The sequence below is a fragment of the Poromitra crassiceps genome (genome assembly GCF_964638095.1).
Source record: "Poromitra crassiceps genome assembly, chromosome: 19".
Lineage (NCBI taxonomy): Eukaryota > Metazoa > Chordata > Actinopteri > Beryciformes > Melamphaidae > Poromitra > Poromitra crassiceps.
In genome coordinates, this window is record NC_139646.1 from 27,708,662 (window position 1) to 27,726,161 (window position 17,500).

The 17,500-nt window shown below is 46.3% G+C and overlaps 2 protein-coding genes across 2 annotated transcripts in view; both read right to left on the reverse strand.

Annotated features, from left to right (window-relative positions):
* LOC310794221 (vesicle-fusing ATPase-like) overlaps positions 1 to 427 on the reverse strand; it is a gene marked incomplete at its 5' end in the record, with an annotated part of 21,399 nt that extends 20,972 nt beyond the window's left edge. The window contains one exon of the mRNA XM_083656172.1: positions 345 to 427. Coding sequence (XP_083512298.1) covers positions 345 to 427 — 83 coding nt within the window. The remainder of the gene's footprint in view (positions 1 to 344) is intronic.
* Positions 428 to 4,676: 4,249 nt separating this feature from the next.
* Positions 4,677 to 17,500, reverse strand: part of tg (thyroglobulin) — a gene marked incomplete at both ends in the record, with an annotated part of 42,545 nt that continues 29,721 nt past the window's right edge. The window contains 16 exons of the mRNA XM_083655881.1: positions 4,677 to 4,777; positions 5,967 to 6,148; positions 6,443 to 6,583; positions 7,325 to 7,429; positions 7,851 to 8,044; positions 8,685 to 8,828; positions 10,021 to 10,203; positions 11,590 to 11,801; positions 12,223 to 12,373; positions 12,724 to 12,811; positions 12,920 to 13,124; positions 13,224 to 13,406; positions 15,356 to 15,490; positions 15,809 to 15,874; positions 16,056 to 16,202; positions 16,405 to 16,487. Of these exons, the coding sequence (XP_083512007.1) occupies positions 4,677 to 4,777; positions 5,967 to 6,148; positions 6,443 to 6,583; positions 7,325 to 7,429; positions 7,851 to 8,044; positions 8,685 to 8,828; positions 10,021 to 10,203; positions 11,590 to 11,801; positions 12,223 to 12,373; positions 12,724 to 12,811; positions 12,920 to 13,124; positions 13,224 to 13,406; positions 15,356 to 15,490; positions 15,809 to 15,874; positions 16,056 to 16,202; positions 16,405 to 16,487 (2,320 nt within the window). The remainder of the gene's footprint in view (positions 4,778 to 5,966; positions 6,149 to 6,442; positions 6,584 to 7,324; positions 7,430 to 7,850; positions 8,045 to 8,684; positions 8,829 to 10,020; positions 10,204 to 11,589; positions 11,802 to 12,222; positions 12,374 to 12,723; positions 12,812 to 12,919; positions 13,125 to 13,223; positions 13,407 to 15,355; positions 15,491 to 15,808; positions 15,875 to 16,055; positions 16,203 to 16,404; positions 16,488 to 17,500) is intronic.

The following is a 17,500-nucleotide window of genomic DNA, read 5'->3' on the forward strand; positions in this document are numbered from 1 at the left end:
AATGCCCTAGTGCGTGCGTGCGTGCGTGCGTGCGTGCGCGGATGGATGGCTGGGTGTTTGGATCAGACAGATAGAAGAGAGAACGGCAGTTCTAACTTAAATTCTCAGTTAGAAGTTTTCAAAAACATTCAAAAATATGAAAACATAAAATGTATGTATGTACAGTAGTATATGTATGTAGCCTCAGTTAGAACTTCTAAATTGTATGAAATGTACCATTTCACCTATGTTCAGCCATTGTTATAATTGATGTATGATGTACGTATGATCTATCGTGTGACATGAGGAAGGGAAAGCTGACTGAATGTCTGCCTGTGCTGAAGGACGAATAGAAGACAACTCACTGTCCAGAGGTCAGGTCCTTCTCGCTCACCACGGCACAGTTAGTCAGTGACAGCTCGTCTGTCGGGCAGCGCGCTGCTTGCATGGTCTGCCAAGGAGGAAGAGGAGGAGGAGGAGGAGGAGGAGGAAGAAGAGGAGGAGGAGGAGGAGGGGTGGTAGTGAAAAGAAAAACAAATAAATACAGGGGACCTTCTTAAACATCAAATTCAAGACTTTCCAGTTTCCAGGAGCAAGTCCTTCAAATGCACCGACACAACATGGCAGAGTTTGAGACACGGCTCGAGGTGAATGACTGTTACAACACTGAGAACATTTTCCAGCTGAAGGTTGGTAAAAATGGTAAATGGACTGCATTTATATAGCGCTTTTATCCAAAGCGCTTTACAATGTGCCTACATTCACCCATTCACACACCGAGGACGGCCAGCTGGCACAGTCAATCGTTTCATGCGCCAGACTCCTCGGACGGAAGGGAGAGGAGGCTGGCCAGCGAGACTATGCAGTAATAGGCTACATTTTCGGTACTGACATCACAACAGTCTAATCCTAATGCTAATTTAAAATGAGATATTCCTCTAAATCTGTCTTCAAACTGCAAAAGAGAAAAAAAAACGCCCACATTTTTGAAGGTCGCCGCCGAAGCTACCTCCCCTGTTTCCAAGCTCACCAGCCGCCACTGACACACACACACACACATATATTCATAGTCATGTCATTCACGAGTCTCGCATTGGAGGCAATTTGATTTTGGCAAGGCACAGCGCAAGTTGTAGCTCAAACATGCAGACGAGTGGACAGGTAGGCAAAGTGTTCTCCATATCCGAAGGTTATGGATAAGTTGACCGCCATTTATCATCTGTTACCAATGACAGTCATTGGCTGTTACCATTCAAAGTAGGCTAGCTTAATAAGCACTTACTAGTTAGCTAATAGCTTACTAATAGGTATAGCTTAATAATAGCTTATTAAGATACTTGTACTATCTGTTATTCATTTTCTTTGTGCAAATAAACAATAAACAAACATAAATAAACAATAAACACTTACTCTGGAGATGATGTAGCCTACCACTTGTGCTCTTCTCCCTACTTATACTCCAACCACTTATAAAGCCTCAGCCAGGCGGTAATGCAACATAAAGGATGCCAACTGCCATAAAACACCACAGAAGGATTTATTACATCACTGATGACATCACAATTGCTCGAGTGACATCACTGATGACATCACAATTGCTCAAGTGACATCACTGATGACATCACAATTGCTCAAGTGACATCACTGATGACATCACTGATACATGACAATCGTGACATCACAATCGTGGCACACACACCGCCCGCCCACTTATTGGACCATAACATCAGAACCATTGATGGCCACAACACATTCCATGTTATGGGCATTATAGCTGGAGTTACACCAGAGAGCCAAACCAGGACCTCTGATAGCTGTGACATAGCAGCAGTTGGACACATCAATATCCGAAATCAGAGACCCCCTGGCCTTTCATCCATGTCCTATGGGAGGATTGAGAATGCCACAGGTGTGTGATTCTCATGAACATGGTACAACTCATAGCAAAACTCAAAGATATCAAGTAGGATCTAATTTCACCATTCAAATTGAAATTATAATCCACTAGGCATCTTGCAACCTACGCGAGTTCGCCTGCCTTGCAGCTCGCTGAGCTAGCCCTGCAGCTCGCATAAGCAGCTACTTCACATTGGAGGCAATTTGATTTTGGCAAGGCACAGCGCAAGTTGTAGCTCAAACATGCAGATGAGTGGACAGGTAGGCTAAGTATTCTCCATATCCGAAGGTTATGGATAAATTGACCGCCATTTATCGTCTGTTACCAATGACAGTCTTTGTGTGTTACCATTCAAAGTAGGCTAGCTTAATAAGCACTTACTATTTAGCTAATAGCTTACTAATAGGTATAGCTTAATAATAGCTAATTAAGATACTTTCTAAGGTACTATCTGTTGTTATTCATTTTCTTTGTGCAAATAAACAATAAACAATTGACACACACACACACACAGCAGCAATGGGTCGTGGCCGGGCAAGTCTCAAGGCTTTGAGCTAGAGTCCCCAAGTCAAGGCTGAAGTCTTTTAGCTATACTCCAAGTCAAGTCTCACGTCTTTGGTCACAAGTCTAAGTCAAGTCTCAAGTCTCTTATGGATGAGCGTTCTATCATCTGCTTCTGCTGCATGCCATCCAGTCTGCTTAGAACATTGCATAGCTAAAACTAAGGGATTCAAAGCAGGTTCAGGTTTCTTTGCAGCATGTAGCTTTTTCATCATCTGATTCCGTTTTTTGTTACGAGGCATCTCACAACAATACAAGTAGGAATCAGTATATTCACAAACAAAAGTAGTAGTTACTTGCCTGTTGCCTCACTGTTGTAGCGTGGATGAGGTACTGGTGGAGTTGATGTTAGATGGAGAGGGAGGCTGAGCAATTAATAGCCACCTGGGGAGTTTGTATCTCTTCGGTCCTACGCTGCAGGTCTGTGGGGTCACACAACTGATATACCAGCAGGAGCTGCTTTTTCCTCTTATGGACAGACTGGATGCTTGCTGGTGGTGTTTTATGGGACTGGATGCTTGCGTGTAAAAAGACACACTGCTTCCACTTATATAGGGTGAGCCAGGAAGGATTTATGACATCACTGATGACATCACAATTGCTCGAGTGACATCACTGATGGCATCACAATTGCTCGAGATGATGTCATCAGTGGGACGGACAGACAAACAGACAAACAAACAGAGCCCTAGCTCCCTTAGATAGATAGATGTGCTAATTTTTTATGTATTTCCAGACACTTTTAGAGACACTGTGAGGGAATAAATTAATTACCGTAACACATTTTTAATTGGAAATATGAAACAACAAACTTTTTTTTTCAATGGCAAGCACTTCAATATGCTCAAGGGTAATGGGTATCACCCAAAATGTGTATGATTAACAAATACGAAGTTGTAGCTAACATTGTGAGAAATGCCATGTTGTATTACGACTACATACTTACATGAGAAAATAAAAATCTGTTCTACTTAGAGACTCAACAACCATTTCTGTGGATTCCTTGCCCCCAAAAATGTGGAAATAGACACCAAATTTGTAATTCTAGGTCTAGTTGGAGTCAAGATATGGCCAACATTTTAATAATGGCAGCCATTTTGAAAAAATGTAATTTTAACATATTTCCACTAATGGGATTTTCTGGGATTTTTAATATAGTATTTCGGGCATCAATATAAACATAAAAATGTGAAAATAAATTATGTTGCAATTAGTTTAAGGTCAAACCTGATTTTCCCTAGACTACTAGGGGCCTCAATGAGGAGATGGATATCCGCCCTTTTTTATGAAGTTTTCCTTTACTTTGGCATTGATTCCTTTATATAAACTTGTCTTTGGTATCTCTAAACTGTGTCTTGGTCTACACATTGTTGCATACTACTTGATATATCTAAACTGTTGGTCTTGATCTACATAATTATGTATACTCCTATAGGTATCTCTAAACTGGTGGCCTCAGGCTTTGTTTTATTGTAATGCACCCATGAGACACTTGGAGGCGCCTCTATAGCTTAGTCCCACCCTTGATGACGGCCTTTCAGCCTGACTGTGGGGTCTGGGACACCCTAGTGAGGGTCTTTAATTTTAACTTTAATTCTTACTTTTGTTTATCACATTTTGATAATGTTACTGATTTTCATATGTATTCTTACTCTTGATCACACATGGTCACACGTCACCCATTTGATACATGGTATTTTATACCAAATTTGATCTATTCAAAGAACAACTTTAAGATTTGTCATCATCTATGGTCTCGTTGTTTTCATACATATTGTTTCCAACCAGTACTTCAAAGTATTCACCTGACCATGTAACCACAGCTGTAACCCATCCTGCTTGATTGCATTGGAATCAATTGTATCATGACCTGACCTGTATGTATTTAAGATGGCGTCTCACAGTCCTTTGCCAGTCTGATGAAGAGCTTTGCTCGAAACGTCACTTTTTTGGGTGTTTGAAATAAAAAACACAAACTAGGAGCCCTTGCAGTGTGCAAGCTTTTTATTCATTTTTTACTCTGAGTTTAACGTCAGACTTTTCTTCTTCAGTCAAACAGATGGCAGGCAGCAGATTGAGTGGGATGCATTTTATTGATTGATTAAACAGAAACAGAAACAATCAACAGAACTTCAGTTTCCTCTCGAGGGAAAGTGAAACGGAATCTGGAAGTCAGGGAACACAGCGTGATGTCATCAGGATGGGACGCCAATGTGATTGGTCTGAGGGCGGGGTGGGTTTAGCTGTAGGCGTCCTTCTCAGTCTGTGATTGGCTGGAAGGCTGGACCACTGGGAGGTCAGGGGTCAATGCGGGCTGGACAGGCTGTGCCCCCAACTCACCTGGACAGAAACAAAAAACAAAACGCATGAAAACACCAGTGTCAAAGGATTTCTGCTAAATGTTTCAAAAATGCATCATGGACTAATCAGAAAAATCAGATTTATCTATAACTGTAAACCAGTTTTAACCCGAAGCAGCCCGGTTTAAATGTAACAACTTTTAACATCTGTAATGTTATTTTCCATCTACAGTTTGTTAAAAGTTCTGTGTAGGAATTGAATTTTAACGTTACAAGCGGAGGGCGGCAGATATGCGCCGTCGCTATGACGACCAGTTGTGGGCGGAGGGCAGATTGAGCGAGTACTACTTGTACTTGGAAGCAGAAACGACTTCAGGTGGAGACGAGTAAAGCCGAGTTGAGACGAGCCGTACTACTGTATGCAGACATTACCATCGCTATTAAATAGACCAGAGTAACAGTCTAGCAAGAGTAGAGTCTAACAGAGCAGAGTACAGTCTAACAGAGCAGAGTACAGTCTAACAGAGCAGAGTACAGTCTAACAGAGCAGAGTACAGTCTAACAGAGCAGAGTACAGTCTAACAGAGCAGAGTACAGTCTAACAGAGCAGAGTACAGTCTAACAGAGCAGAGTACAGTCTAACAGAGCAGAGTAGAGTCTAACAGAGCAGAGTACAGTCTAACAGAGCAGAGTACAGTCTAACAGAGCAGAGTAGAGTCTAACAGAGCAGAGTACAGTCTAACAGAGCAGAGTAGAGTCTAACAGAGCAGAGTATAGTCTAACAGAGCAGAGTACAGTCTAACAGAGCAGAGTACAGTCTAACAGAGGAACAGAGTACAGTCTAACAGAGCAGAGTACAGTCTAACAGAGCAGAGTACAGTCTAACAGAGGAGCAGAGTACAGTCTAACAGAGGAGCAGAGTACAGTCTAACAGAGGAGCAGAGTACAGTCTAACAGAGCAGAGTACAGTCTAACAGAGGAGCAGAGTACAGTCTAACAGAGGAGCAGAGTATAGTCTAACAGAGCAGAGTACAGTCTAACAGAGCAGAGTAGAGTCTAACAGAGCAGAGTATAGTCTAACAGAGCAGAGTACAGTCTAACAGAGCAGAGTACAGTCTAACAGAGGAGCAGAGTACAGTCTAACAGAGCAGAGTACAGTCTAACAGAGGAACAGAGTACAGTCTAACAGAGCAGAGTAGAATAGAGTAGAGTCTGGTGTGTTCTCTGACCGGTCTCTCTCGTCAGTTTTGGAGCCAGTTGGTTCCAGAAGGAGCAGGCATCCTGCTGGAGGCCCTGGTTCAGCCGGAGGTTGGGTTCTACCTGCAGGTAGGTGGGCAGGGCCGGAGAGGGCTGGACCGGACTCCAGCGAATCAGAGTTGAGTCCGTCCATGCCGGTGTCTGGTTTGGGTCGCTACGGAGTCACAAGCAGGACAAAATTCACTTTAGCATGTGAAGATAATCGCGGACAAAAAATTATTGGGCAAAAAAAACAGACTAAAAAATGACAAAAAGAAAGACAAAAACGGACATAAAAAAATGAGGAAGAAAACACAAAAACGGACAAAAATGATATACAAACTTGGTTCGTTATTGATTCATCTGGTTGTTAGGTTAATGAGGTTCTAGGTCATTGTCACAGCTCATTATTTAGCTAATGTGTTAGCGGTTAGCGGATAATTAGCGGTTGGTTAGCTAGCAGCTGTACCCTGTCCTGATGAAGTTGGAGACGTAGGTCATCATGGCCAGGGAGAGGCGTCGCTCAGTGGAGGTGAAACGCTGTGAGCTCATTGGATGATGAGGAGTTCCAAACACAAACTGAACGTCCAGTGGGACAGACACATCCACCCTGTAAACAACAAACAAACAAACAACGTTATTAATATCACTACTAATCAGGACAGGAAACAAGATTCAAGATTTTTTATTGTCACTCCGTAGTACAAGTATCACGTGTGAAATTCTTGTGCTGTAGACTCCGTTACAACATAGTGCAAAAATAAAATAAAAAATAATTAAAAACAAGAGGCAACAAGCAATAAAGCAGTAAGACACGCCACAGACAGTGGCACATATGTGCAAATGGCATGAACATACTTTAAACATAATTAAACATAATTAAACATAGTAACATTCTGTTAGGTGCAAATAGCATATGCCTAATCAACATACTATTGAACATTAGTCATACGTGATGGTAGCAGCTGCAGTGCGGTACAGTACGGCTACTACACTATTTGTATATGTTAAGGAGTCTCGTGGCCTGCGAGAAGAAACTGTCCCTCAAGCGATTTGTGCTTGCTCTTGGGACCCTGTATCTCCTCCCTGAGGGTAGCAGGGAGAACAGACTGTTGTGGGGGTGGTTTGTGTCTTTGATGATCTTCAGGGACCTCCTGAGGCACCGCTGGTTGTACAGATCTTGCAGTTCTGGCAGCTCACATCCTGTTACAAACATTTGCCCACAAGGCTGTAAATCCTAAAATTCAAGTCGATGTTTAGAAGACATCCAGATGATGACCAGCCACTGACTAACAGCCGTCAGTCATCCAGTCAGTAAAGCAGTCAGTCAGTCAGTCAGTCAGTCAGTTACCTGTCCTGGGCACTGCTCTCAGGCTGGTGGTAGAGGAAGACGTTAGCCTTGCTGCTAGCCCAGTGGCTAGCCATCTGCAGAGTGGGACACACGATGAACAGATCTCTGAGAGAGGGAGAGAGAGAGAGAGGTGGACAGACAGAGAGTGAGTGAGTGAGAGAGGCAGACAGACAGACAGAGAGAGAGAGAGACAGACAGACAGATGAGAGAGAGACAGATCAGAGTCTCCTGGTCTTTTACGAGAAACAAACAAAAATTAGAGACCAATCAGAGATGGCGGCAAAGAGTATTGAAGCAAAAGTCAACACTGATGCTTTTTTGACAACAGCGTGCCACCATTTTGGTCTGAAAAAACAAACAAACAAACAAAAAAACGCCTCCTTGGCCAATGGAACAACAGCACAGAAACATGACAATCAGAGGTGTCTCCTTCAGGCTAAAATGGCGGGTTTGCTGTCTGCTGATGTTGCAATATTGGCTGTCACTTCTTATCAATGTAAGTTCTTTGACGGCGGTAGGTTCTGACCGGGTGGCGTTGTCCAGCGCTCTGGAGAACAGGTTGTAGCCGGCGGGGGCGGGGCTGTGCTGCAGGGCGTAGAACCAGCTGGCCGCCTCCTTCAGCAGAGCTCCGCCTTCACTCCGCTCGCCACCCAGAGAATTACTGAGCGCCTCGTAGAACGCCGTCTTCCCATCCGCTCGGCCCGCCAGCAACTCAAAGTCCTGTGGGACAGCAAATCATATACAGTCATATATATTTATTAACCGTCATATCCTCCCAGCTGTTTTAGATCATTATACAGTCATATATATTTATTAACCGTCATATCCTCCCAGCTATTCTCCCTGCTAGCTCACATACCCGCATGACAAGAAAGGCAGTTTCATTTGTATAGCAAATTTCAGGGCAATTCAAAGTGCTTTACAGAGTCATAGAAATACAGTAAAGGTCAAAAGAAAAGTACAATTAAAAAGTGCAAAAGTTCAGACAAGATAAAAAACTTATGTTTTATTTATTGTATTTATCTATTTGCACGTAGTAAAATCCAGAACAAAACGTAAACATATTGTGCAGGTTGAGACAATAAACCCTAATGGGCTTATATGAGGTCTCTTACCTAAGACATTAAACCAATACACTATTAACAACAATACACTATTAACAACAATAATACAATACACAATTAACAACACACTATTACCAACAATGACATCAAAAAGTAAAGTGGTGCAGTTTAAAAAAGTTACATCGAAAGACACAAGAACACAACCAATAGGTTCCTAGATAAAGCTCTGTCACCTAGCTCTTGAGTTGATGATGCCAGCCATTTCATATCTTTCTGATCATGATTATTGATCGTACCTTTATCCTGCGTGCCCGGCTGATCAGCCCGTCCTGCATGGACGATCCCAGCAGGAGGTCCACTCTGTGGAAGGAAGACTGACCGAGAGACTGACCAGCTGAGACTGGAGCCCAGGCCTGGAAAGGACCGCTGACCGCCAACAGCTGGAACACACACACACACACACACACACACACACACACACACACACACACACACACACACACACACACACACACACACACACAGACAGACAGACAGACAGACACACACACACACACACACACACACACACACACACGGTTTATTAAGTCATTGTGTGGTTTTTCTGTGGTTTACAAAGTCATGTCAAAAATCTTCACTTGAGGCTTCCCTTCTCCACATGTTTTGGCCCGAGGTTTGAACAATATTGGGGGAATGTTATCTAAACCTTATCATCCTCAATTTGGACCTGGAACTAACCCTCTGATTGCTCTGTTTGGCCCCACTGGAGACGATGCTGCAACAACATGGTAAGCTCACTCTGTGTGTGTGTGTGTGTGTGTGTGTGTGTGTGTGTGTGTGTGTGTGTGTGTGTGTGTGTGTGTGTGTGTGTGTGTGTTTGTGTTTAGCTGTACTCAGGGCTGCTGCTGGCCATTTGGGTGCCCTAAGCGTAATTGTTTTGTGGTGCCCCCCCGCCCCCGCAAAACTTTCAATAACTGTCAAACGAAAGACTGCAAAATCAATAATTATGAACGATACTAGTGTATCTCACATTACATTACATGTGGCAAACAAACAATTGTTAGAATTACTGTACATGTCAGCAAACAAGCGATTGTTAAACTGTACATGCAAGCAGGGGCGGACTGGGATCATAATTCAGGCCGGGCATTAGATACCAAGCAGGCCAGGCCGATACGGGCCGATGTGCGTGCCGGCGTCCGAAGGGCGGCGGCGAAAAATTTGGGCTGTTTGAAGCCCAATTTGGCCGTTTGAAGCCAAATTTGGGCCGTTTGAAGCCAGATTTGGGCCGTTTGAAGCCCGATTTGGGTCGTTTGAAGCCAGATTTGGGTCGTTTGAAGCCAGATTTGGGCCGGTTGAAGCCAGATTTGGGCCGTTTGAAGGCCAATTTGGGCCGTTTGAAGCCCAATTCGGGGCGAGTCCAATTTTACAATGAGATAACACTTTAACCCTGAATAAAGTAATAAAACCACTAGTAAACCAGTAGGCGGCGCCTGGCCTGCTGTTCAGTGAGTGGCCTGACTGAGAGCACAAAAAAAAAAAAAAAAAAGAAATTGGTGCCCCCAGTCACATGATGCCCTACGCAGTCTGCGTACTCTGCGTATAGGGTGCGGCGGCCCTGGCTGTACTTACCTTGGTCTGGGCAGCGTTGAGTGTGTGTGCAGGCATGGCTCTGAGGCAGGCGGCCATCTTGTCATGGTCAGTGGGGTCAGTGAGGTCAGAGGTGGGGCAGCCCAGCTCTCTGGACAGAGCCAGCGCCTGGCGCCTGGCGGAGGAGGTGGACTGCAGCGCTGCTGGGGAGAACACAGAGCCACCCTGCAGGTGGAGAGAGGAGGAGGAGACATCTCATGTGTCATTTTCTGCCACTAGGGGGCTCTTAATCCAAATAATAACAAGACGCGCTTTGAGGATATTGGGAAGTAGCATGGGATCATGGGAGTTGTCTCCACCTCCTTACTATTTTGTTTTTAGGTTGGGATTCCTTCAGTGTTCATTAGGGGTGTCATGATACACTCAGTTCATGATACGATATTGGGTTCACGATAACGATACGATACGATATTTTAACAATAATTTTTTTAGATCAATTTGTAAGTTGAGGGGACATCCTCCACACTAATTTGAGTAATTTCACAATTTTCATCCTCTGTGTCTGTAACGTCCCTCATCTGTTCAAACAAAGCAATGAAAAGGAGAGCGAGCATGCAATCAGATGCAGACCAGTGCCACCATGTTCAGCTTATTTTTTCTCGTGATATGAGATTTCATCTCAACGATACATATTGTCACGTTTTGATATCGCGATATATTGTGGGACGATATATTGTGACATCTCTAGTGTTCATCATTCACAAGGTTTTTACCTGGAGTCCAATTATCCACAGAGGTCTCCTCCTCTCCAAACAAATGGACTAATTAAAACTGGTAAAAACTAGTGGTAGATAGGGGTGGGGGGTGATCAATACAGCATAGTATCGCAATATTTTGTGTGTCAATATATTGTACTAGGTATCTCGCGTGCTACGCGCGCTTGATTCCTCGCTAGCTCGCCCGCCCTGCAGCTCGTCGAGCTGGCCCTGCAGCTCGCATACGCAGCTCGGATGTCGAGTGATAATCGAATGTTGATGATGTATATGTATATTTTTGTATTATTATTATTATTATTTTGTGTGTGTGTTTTTTTCTTTTTCTTTGTCTGAGCCGGTTTGTCTCGTATTGTCTCGTATATTGTTCTATAAAAAAATTGAAAATAAAATATTGGAAAAAAGAAAAAATGATGTGTTATGGGTGTGTTTGTAGGGAACGTGGTTTGTAGGAGGTGTGGTTTGTAGGAGCGTGGTTTGTAGGAGGTGTGGTTTGTAGGAGGTGTGGTTTGTAGGAGGTGTGGTTTGTAGGAGGTGTGGTTTGTAGGAGGTGTGGTTTGTAGCGAACATGGTTTGTAGGGGGCGTGGTTTGTAGGAGGTGTGGTTTGTAGGAGGTGTGGTTTGTAGGGAACATGGTTTGTAGGGGGCGTGGTTTGTAGGGGCGTGGTTTGTAGGAGGTGTGGTTTGTAGGAGGTGTGGTTTGTAGGGAACATGGTTTGTAGGGGGCGTGGTTTGTAGGGGCGTGGTTTGTAGGAGGTGTGGTTTGTAGGAGGTGTGGTTTGTAGGGGCGTGGTTTGTAGGGTCTGCACCGCAGCAGTAGAAGGAGAAGAGTTCTCACCATCAGCACCATGCGTCTGAACAGAGGAGGTGAGGAGGAGGAGGAGGAGGAGGTAGAGAGGAGGTGAAGGCTGGTGATGTCAGCGCCGCCACGCTCCGCCCCCACCGTCACTCTCCTGTTGTCCCCGCCCACCAGGGAGATGTGGGCGTCTACCCAACGCAGCGCCGCCTCCTGGTCCGACAGACCGTAGTTACCATGGAGACCAGCCGAACCTGCGGGGGGAGAGAGTGTCGACTGGTTTTATTTCTCCCCAGTTGACCTTGGCAATTCCCCTGCTGTCCCAGGCGTTGTTCCACCCGCTCTGCCGATCTGGAGAGACTTGTAGACGAGCACATCCTTCCTCCGATACATGTGCAGTCAGCACATCCTTCCTCCGATACATGTGCAGTCAGCACATCCTTCCTCCGATACATGTGCAGTCAGTCACCAGATGCTTTCTTCACCTGACAGCAGGTCGTAGCACATGGGAGGATGCTCGACCACGCCAGAGGTAGCAACACGGGGGCTCGAACTTGCAACCCTCGTGTTGGTAGGCGGGGTTATCTACCGCTGCACTACCCGGATGCCCTGTTCAATTCTGAGATTGTGTGTGTGTGTGTGTGTGTGTGTGTGTGTGTGTGTGTGTGTGTGTACCTGTGCTCAGGAAGCCCAATGCGGCGGTCCGGTAGCTGGCTGTTACCACGACGATGTTGCCCATGGCGGCGAGGGCGGAGCCATCTAACAGTCCTGGGCTCTGATTGGCCGTGGGGTTGAAGAAGAAGACCAGGACTGGGACACGCCCAATCTGTCTCACACACACACACACACACACACACACACACACACACACACACACACACACACACACAGATTATAGATGTAGATCGTTGAATTTGGAGTTTCTCAGAGAAAATCTGGAAATATTAAATTGGTTTGAATGAGAATTTATTTAATGCTTTATTTCACTTTATATACTGGAGGAGAACCAATATGATTGAAAGGGTGTCTAATAGTGTATTAAGATCTCCAGTTTTGTTTCCAATGGGAGTATAATTTGGCATAATAGTGTCTATGTATACTGTGGTATATTTTGGGTCTAAAGAGGGATCAGTGCATATTGAAGATGTTTGGCCCGTTATCATCTCCCAGACCAACCTGTCCAGACGGAGAGAAGATGTTCAGGTACAGACAGTCTTCACTGGAGGCTGCAGAGGACCCATCACCAGGCTGGAGACAGCTGGGCCTGCAAGACAGACAGACAGACAGACAGACAGACAGACAGGTATAGTGAATCAGACAGACACACAGACAGACCGGTAGAAACAGACAGACAGACAGACAGGTAGTGTACCGGGCTCTTGTGGCATCCCAGCTTCCCGTCCAATCAGCCGGCTGAGCGGCTTTGAAACGGAGCGATCCTATTGGTGGACGGGCGTACGGAACTCCCAGGAACTGGACAACTGTCTTCTTGTCTGACCCCAGGGTTGTTTCCACAGTGACGCCCTGCAGGGTTCCATGACCCGGGACGGAGACGGACGTAACCGACGGCAACCGCTCTGCCGAGGGAAACAAGAACACGCGCGCAGACATGTGTTACTGACGCGGAATCAAACCCGCCACAACTAGAATGTTGTCTTGGGCTATGATTGGCTCACCTTTCCTCAGGTACACCTGGGGGGCGGGCTCTCTGATGACCAGTCTACAGGAGAAGGCGGGGCCAGATGAGCCAGGGGCGGAGCTTAAGCCACAGGCCCTGGTGTCTGGGTAGAGGACGCAGCGGGTGGCAGACGCCGTCTGGCTGACTGACACAGCCATGCAGGACTCCACCTCCTGGCAGGCTGAAACAGGAAGTAAACAGGAAGTAAACATGCAGGCCTCCACCTCCTGGCAGGCTGAAACAGGAAGTAAACAGGAAGTAAACATGCAGGCCTCCACCTCCTGGCAGGCTGAAACAGGAAGTAAACAGGAAGTAAACATGCAGGACTCCACCTCCTGGCAGGCTGAAACAGGAAGTAAACAGGAAGTAAACATGCAGGACTCCACCTCCTGGCAGGCTGAAACAGGAAGTAAACAGGAAGTAAACATGCAGGACTCCACCTCCTGGCAGGCTGAAACAGGAAGTAAACAGGAAGTAAACATGCAGGACTCCACCTCCTGGCAGGCTGAAACAGGAAGTAAACAGGAAGTAAACATGCAGGACTCCACCTCCTGGCAGGCTCAAACAGGAAGTAAACAGGAAGTAAACATGCAGGACTCCACCTCCTGGCAGGCTGAAACAGGAAGTAAACAGGAAGTAAACATGCAGGACTCCACCTCCTGGCAGGCTGAAACAGGAAGTAAACAGGAAGTAAACATGCAGGACTCCACCTCCTGGCAGGCTGAAACAGGAAGTAAACAGGAAGTAAACATGCAGGACTCCACCTCCTGGCAGGCTCAAACAGGAAGTAAACAGGAAGTAAACATGCAGGACTCCACCTCCTGGCAGGCTGAAACAGGAAGTAAACAGGAAGTAAACATGCAGGACTCCACCTCCTGGCAGGCTGAAACAGGAAGTAAATGGTGTACACTGCAGAGTAGAAACAGTGTGACAGATGTGCTTATAAAATAATATATATTATGTATTTCAGTGAATGATTATCTTATTAATCGATAAGGGTCTGATGAACGAGAGGGTTCAAAACGGGTCCATAATAACCCAATGGATGATGTCATGGTAGCTACGTTCATATTTTTATAGTTTACGCGTGCAACCCAGGCAGGGTCAGTGCCTTGCTCAGCAGCACTAGATCAGTGGTGTGTTGGATCAGACGTTAAAGTCTCTCCTTCCTCAATGCTCAGCCTGTCTCTCCTGCAGTGCATGCTGGTCTCTCTCCTGCTCAGCCTGTCTCTCCTGCAGTGCATGCTGGTCTCTCTCCTGCTCAGCCTGTCTCTCCTGCAGTGCATGCTGGTCTCTCTCCTGCTCAGCCTGTCTCTCCTGCAGTGCATGCTGGTCTCTCTCCTGCTCAGCCTGTCTCTCCTGCAGTGCATGCTGGTCTCTCTCCTGCTCAGCCTGTCTCTACTGCAGTGCATGCTGGTCTCTCTCCTGCTCAGCCTGTCTCTCCTGCAGTGCATGCTGGTCTCTCTCCTGCTCAGCCTGTCTCTCCTGCAGTGCATGCTGGTCTCTCTCCTGCTCAGCCTGTCTCTCCTGCAGTGCATGCTGGTCTCTCTCCTGCTCAGCCTGTCTCTCCTGCAGTGCATGCTGGTCTCTCTCCTGCTCAGCCTGTCTCTCCTGCAGTGCATGCTGGTCTCTCTCCTGCTCAGTCTGTCTCTACTGCAGTGCATGCTGGTCTCTCTCCTGCTCAGTCTGTCTCTACTGGAGTGCATGCTGGTCTCTCTCCTGCTCAGTCTGTCTCTACTGGAGTGCATGCTGGTCTCTCTCCTGCTCCTATGGTGGAGACATTGGTGTCTCTCCTCTCCTACGATGGATTTCTCCCTGTATGATTGTCTCTTGGTGCAAAATGGCGGCTCTAGAAAGAAGTCCTCACTCTTTGATTCTGAGGGACTGACACCAAAACCTGACGTTTACCAAAGATGTTTGACGTCCTGAAAGATCTCCTCATATCAAACTTCCACTGTAGCTACAGTAGCTGCTGGAAACACCTGGAGGTGACATCACCTTGTTTACGATTGGCCGGTTATCAACTAGAAGAAAAAGAGGACTAACTCCTGGATGGAGCCAGAGATAAAAAGTTGTTTTGATCAGAGTTACAGAGTTTTAGGCGAGTTTTCCTTCAAGGTGGGCGGTTACCATGGAGACACCAGTCCCTGGTCTTGTCCTGGTCGGTAGCGATGTCTCGGCTCACGTGGATGACATCATAGGAGGAGACGGACGGGTCAACCAGGACCGCCGAGTCAGCGAGAAGAGTCCAATTGTCCAGAGACACTGACAGAAAAACATGAAGATAAGATGAATAAACACTCATACTAGTAGTAGCAGTAGTACTAGGCTAGCAGTAGTAGTATTGGTATATTAGTGTTAGCCTGGGTAAACCCAGCCTCCACGTGACTGACGCTACAGGCATAGCCTGTGATGTGGTTTACCCAGGCTATATTAGTGTATGCATCTAGCCTGTGATGTGGTTTACCCAGGCTATATTAGTGTATGCATCTAGCCTGTGATGTGGTTTACCCAGGCTATATTAGTGTATGCATCTAGCCTGTGATGTGGTTTACCCAGGCTATATTAGTGTATTCATCTCACCGTTGTTTGTGGTTGGTGGGAGGCTGAATGGAGGACAAAGAGCAGGAGATGAACTCCACTGATTCACTGAGGAGAGAGAACAAGTCAGGTCACATGCTATCTGTGTGTGTGTGTGTGTGTCTGTGTGTGCCTGTGTGTGTGCGTGTGTGCATGTGCCTGTGTGTGTGTGTGTGTGTGTGTGTGTGTGTGTGTGTGCCTGTGTGTGTGCCTGTGTGTGTGTGTGTGTGTGTGTGTGTGTGTGTGTTACCGGGTTTCTGGTACCAGCCCAGTGGTTCTGGGGCGCTCTGCACGGTGGATGCTCGGCAGTCCTGCGTCCTCCAGGAAGTCCCGCCCTCCTCGCTGCACGTCTGAATGCCCAGGCTGAGCAGGGACACACACACCACGTCTGAGCCGCCTGCACACACACACACACACACACACACACACACACAGGCACACACACACCGCAAGGTTATTATATTGAATATATATATATTAAAACTAAATGAAAAACGAAAAGTACTGTAGGTGTGGGGGGGAAAACCTTTGAGTTAACTGAAATAAATAATCAATACATTTCTTTTCAAAAAAAAAAAAAACATTTCCTTTCAACTCACCAGCAGCTGACTTTGTGTCTCGAACCAAACCGAAACCACGGCAACAAGGATCCTCATCACAACGCCGCTCACACTGCAAGAACCTGAACACACACGCACGCACACGCACACACACACACACACAGGCACACACAGGCACACACGCGCGAGCACACACACACACACACACACACACAGGCACACACGCGCGAGCACACACACACACACACACACAACCTAGTCACCCCAGGAAGTTCACAGGAAAGTTGGAAGTTGAAAATCCTACAGTGTGTGTGACCAGTGTGTGCTTGTGTGTGTGTGTCTGCGTGTCTGTAGCCGTTTTCCCACACACCGGAAAATTACCTGAAAGTCAATATCGGACATTTCCCGGAATTTCCCTTCACACCTGGGCGCTCGCATGTGGGAATATAGCAGCGTAATTGCCTGTATGTTGGGGGGCGGGGCGGCACTGCAGAGCGGGCGGGGAGTGACGTGTCGGCAAAACTCCGATGGTGAAATAAGTTCACTTGTCACACAATAAATCACACTCGTTTGACTTAAGAGGACATGTATGTTGTATCATTCACATTCGCTAACCAGTCTTTGAACTGAAATATTTGAAGAAGTTGGGATCCGTGTCTGAGAGAAATAGCCTGGCTGGTTCGATGTTTATCCGTTCACCTGCGTCGCATTGAAGCACTTTTTACAGACTGGCTTCGTTTGATGTGTCCGGGCTTGCCTTCGCTGTCGGCAACGTAAGCAAAATACTTCCACATTTCGCTTCGTGCATTTGCTTTCTCAACAAGCGTTGGGCGGCTTGCAAGACTCTCAGAGCTGTCTGTGTCCCTGTCGGGCTGCTGACTGAAGGACTGGCCAGAGAGCGAGCAGGCAGCAGAGAGGGGAGAGGGGGAAATCAGCACACCCACACATGAAGCTGACATACCGCTCTTATTATCACAAGATCATTTCGCCAGTTTGCTTTAATGTGCGCGAATGATTAGATTATGCCCGCTGGAACATTAAGCAACGTGTGTACACCTCGCCCATGAGAAGGACCGGCAAATGACTTGACACGTTTCACACTTGTGTCCCTTATCGGGCATACCGCTCTTCTGAC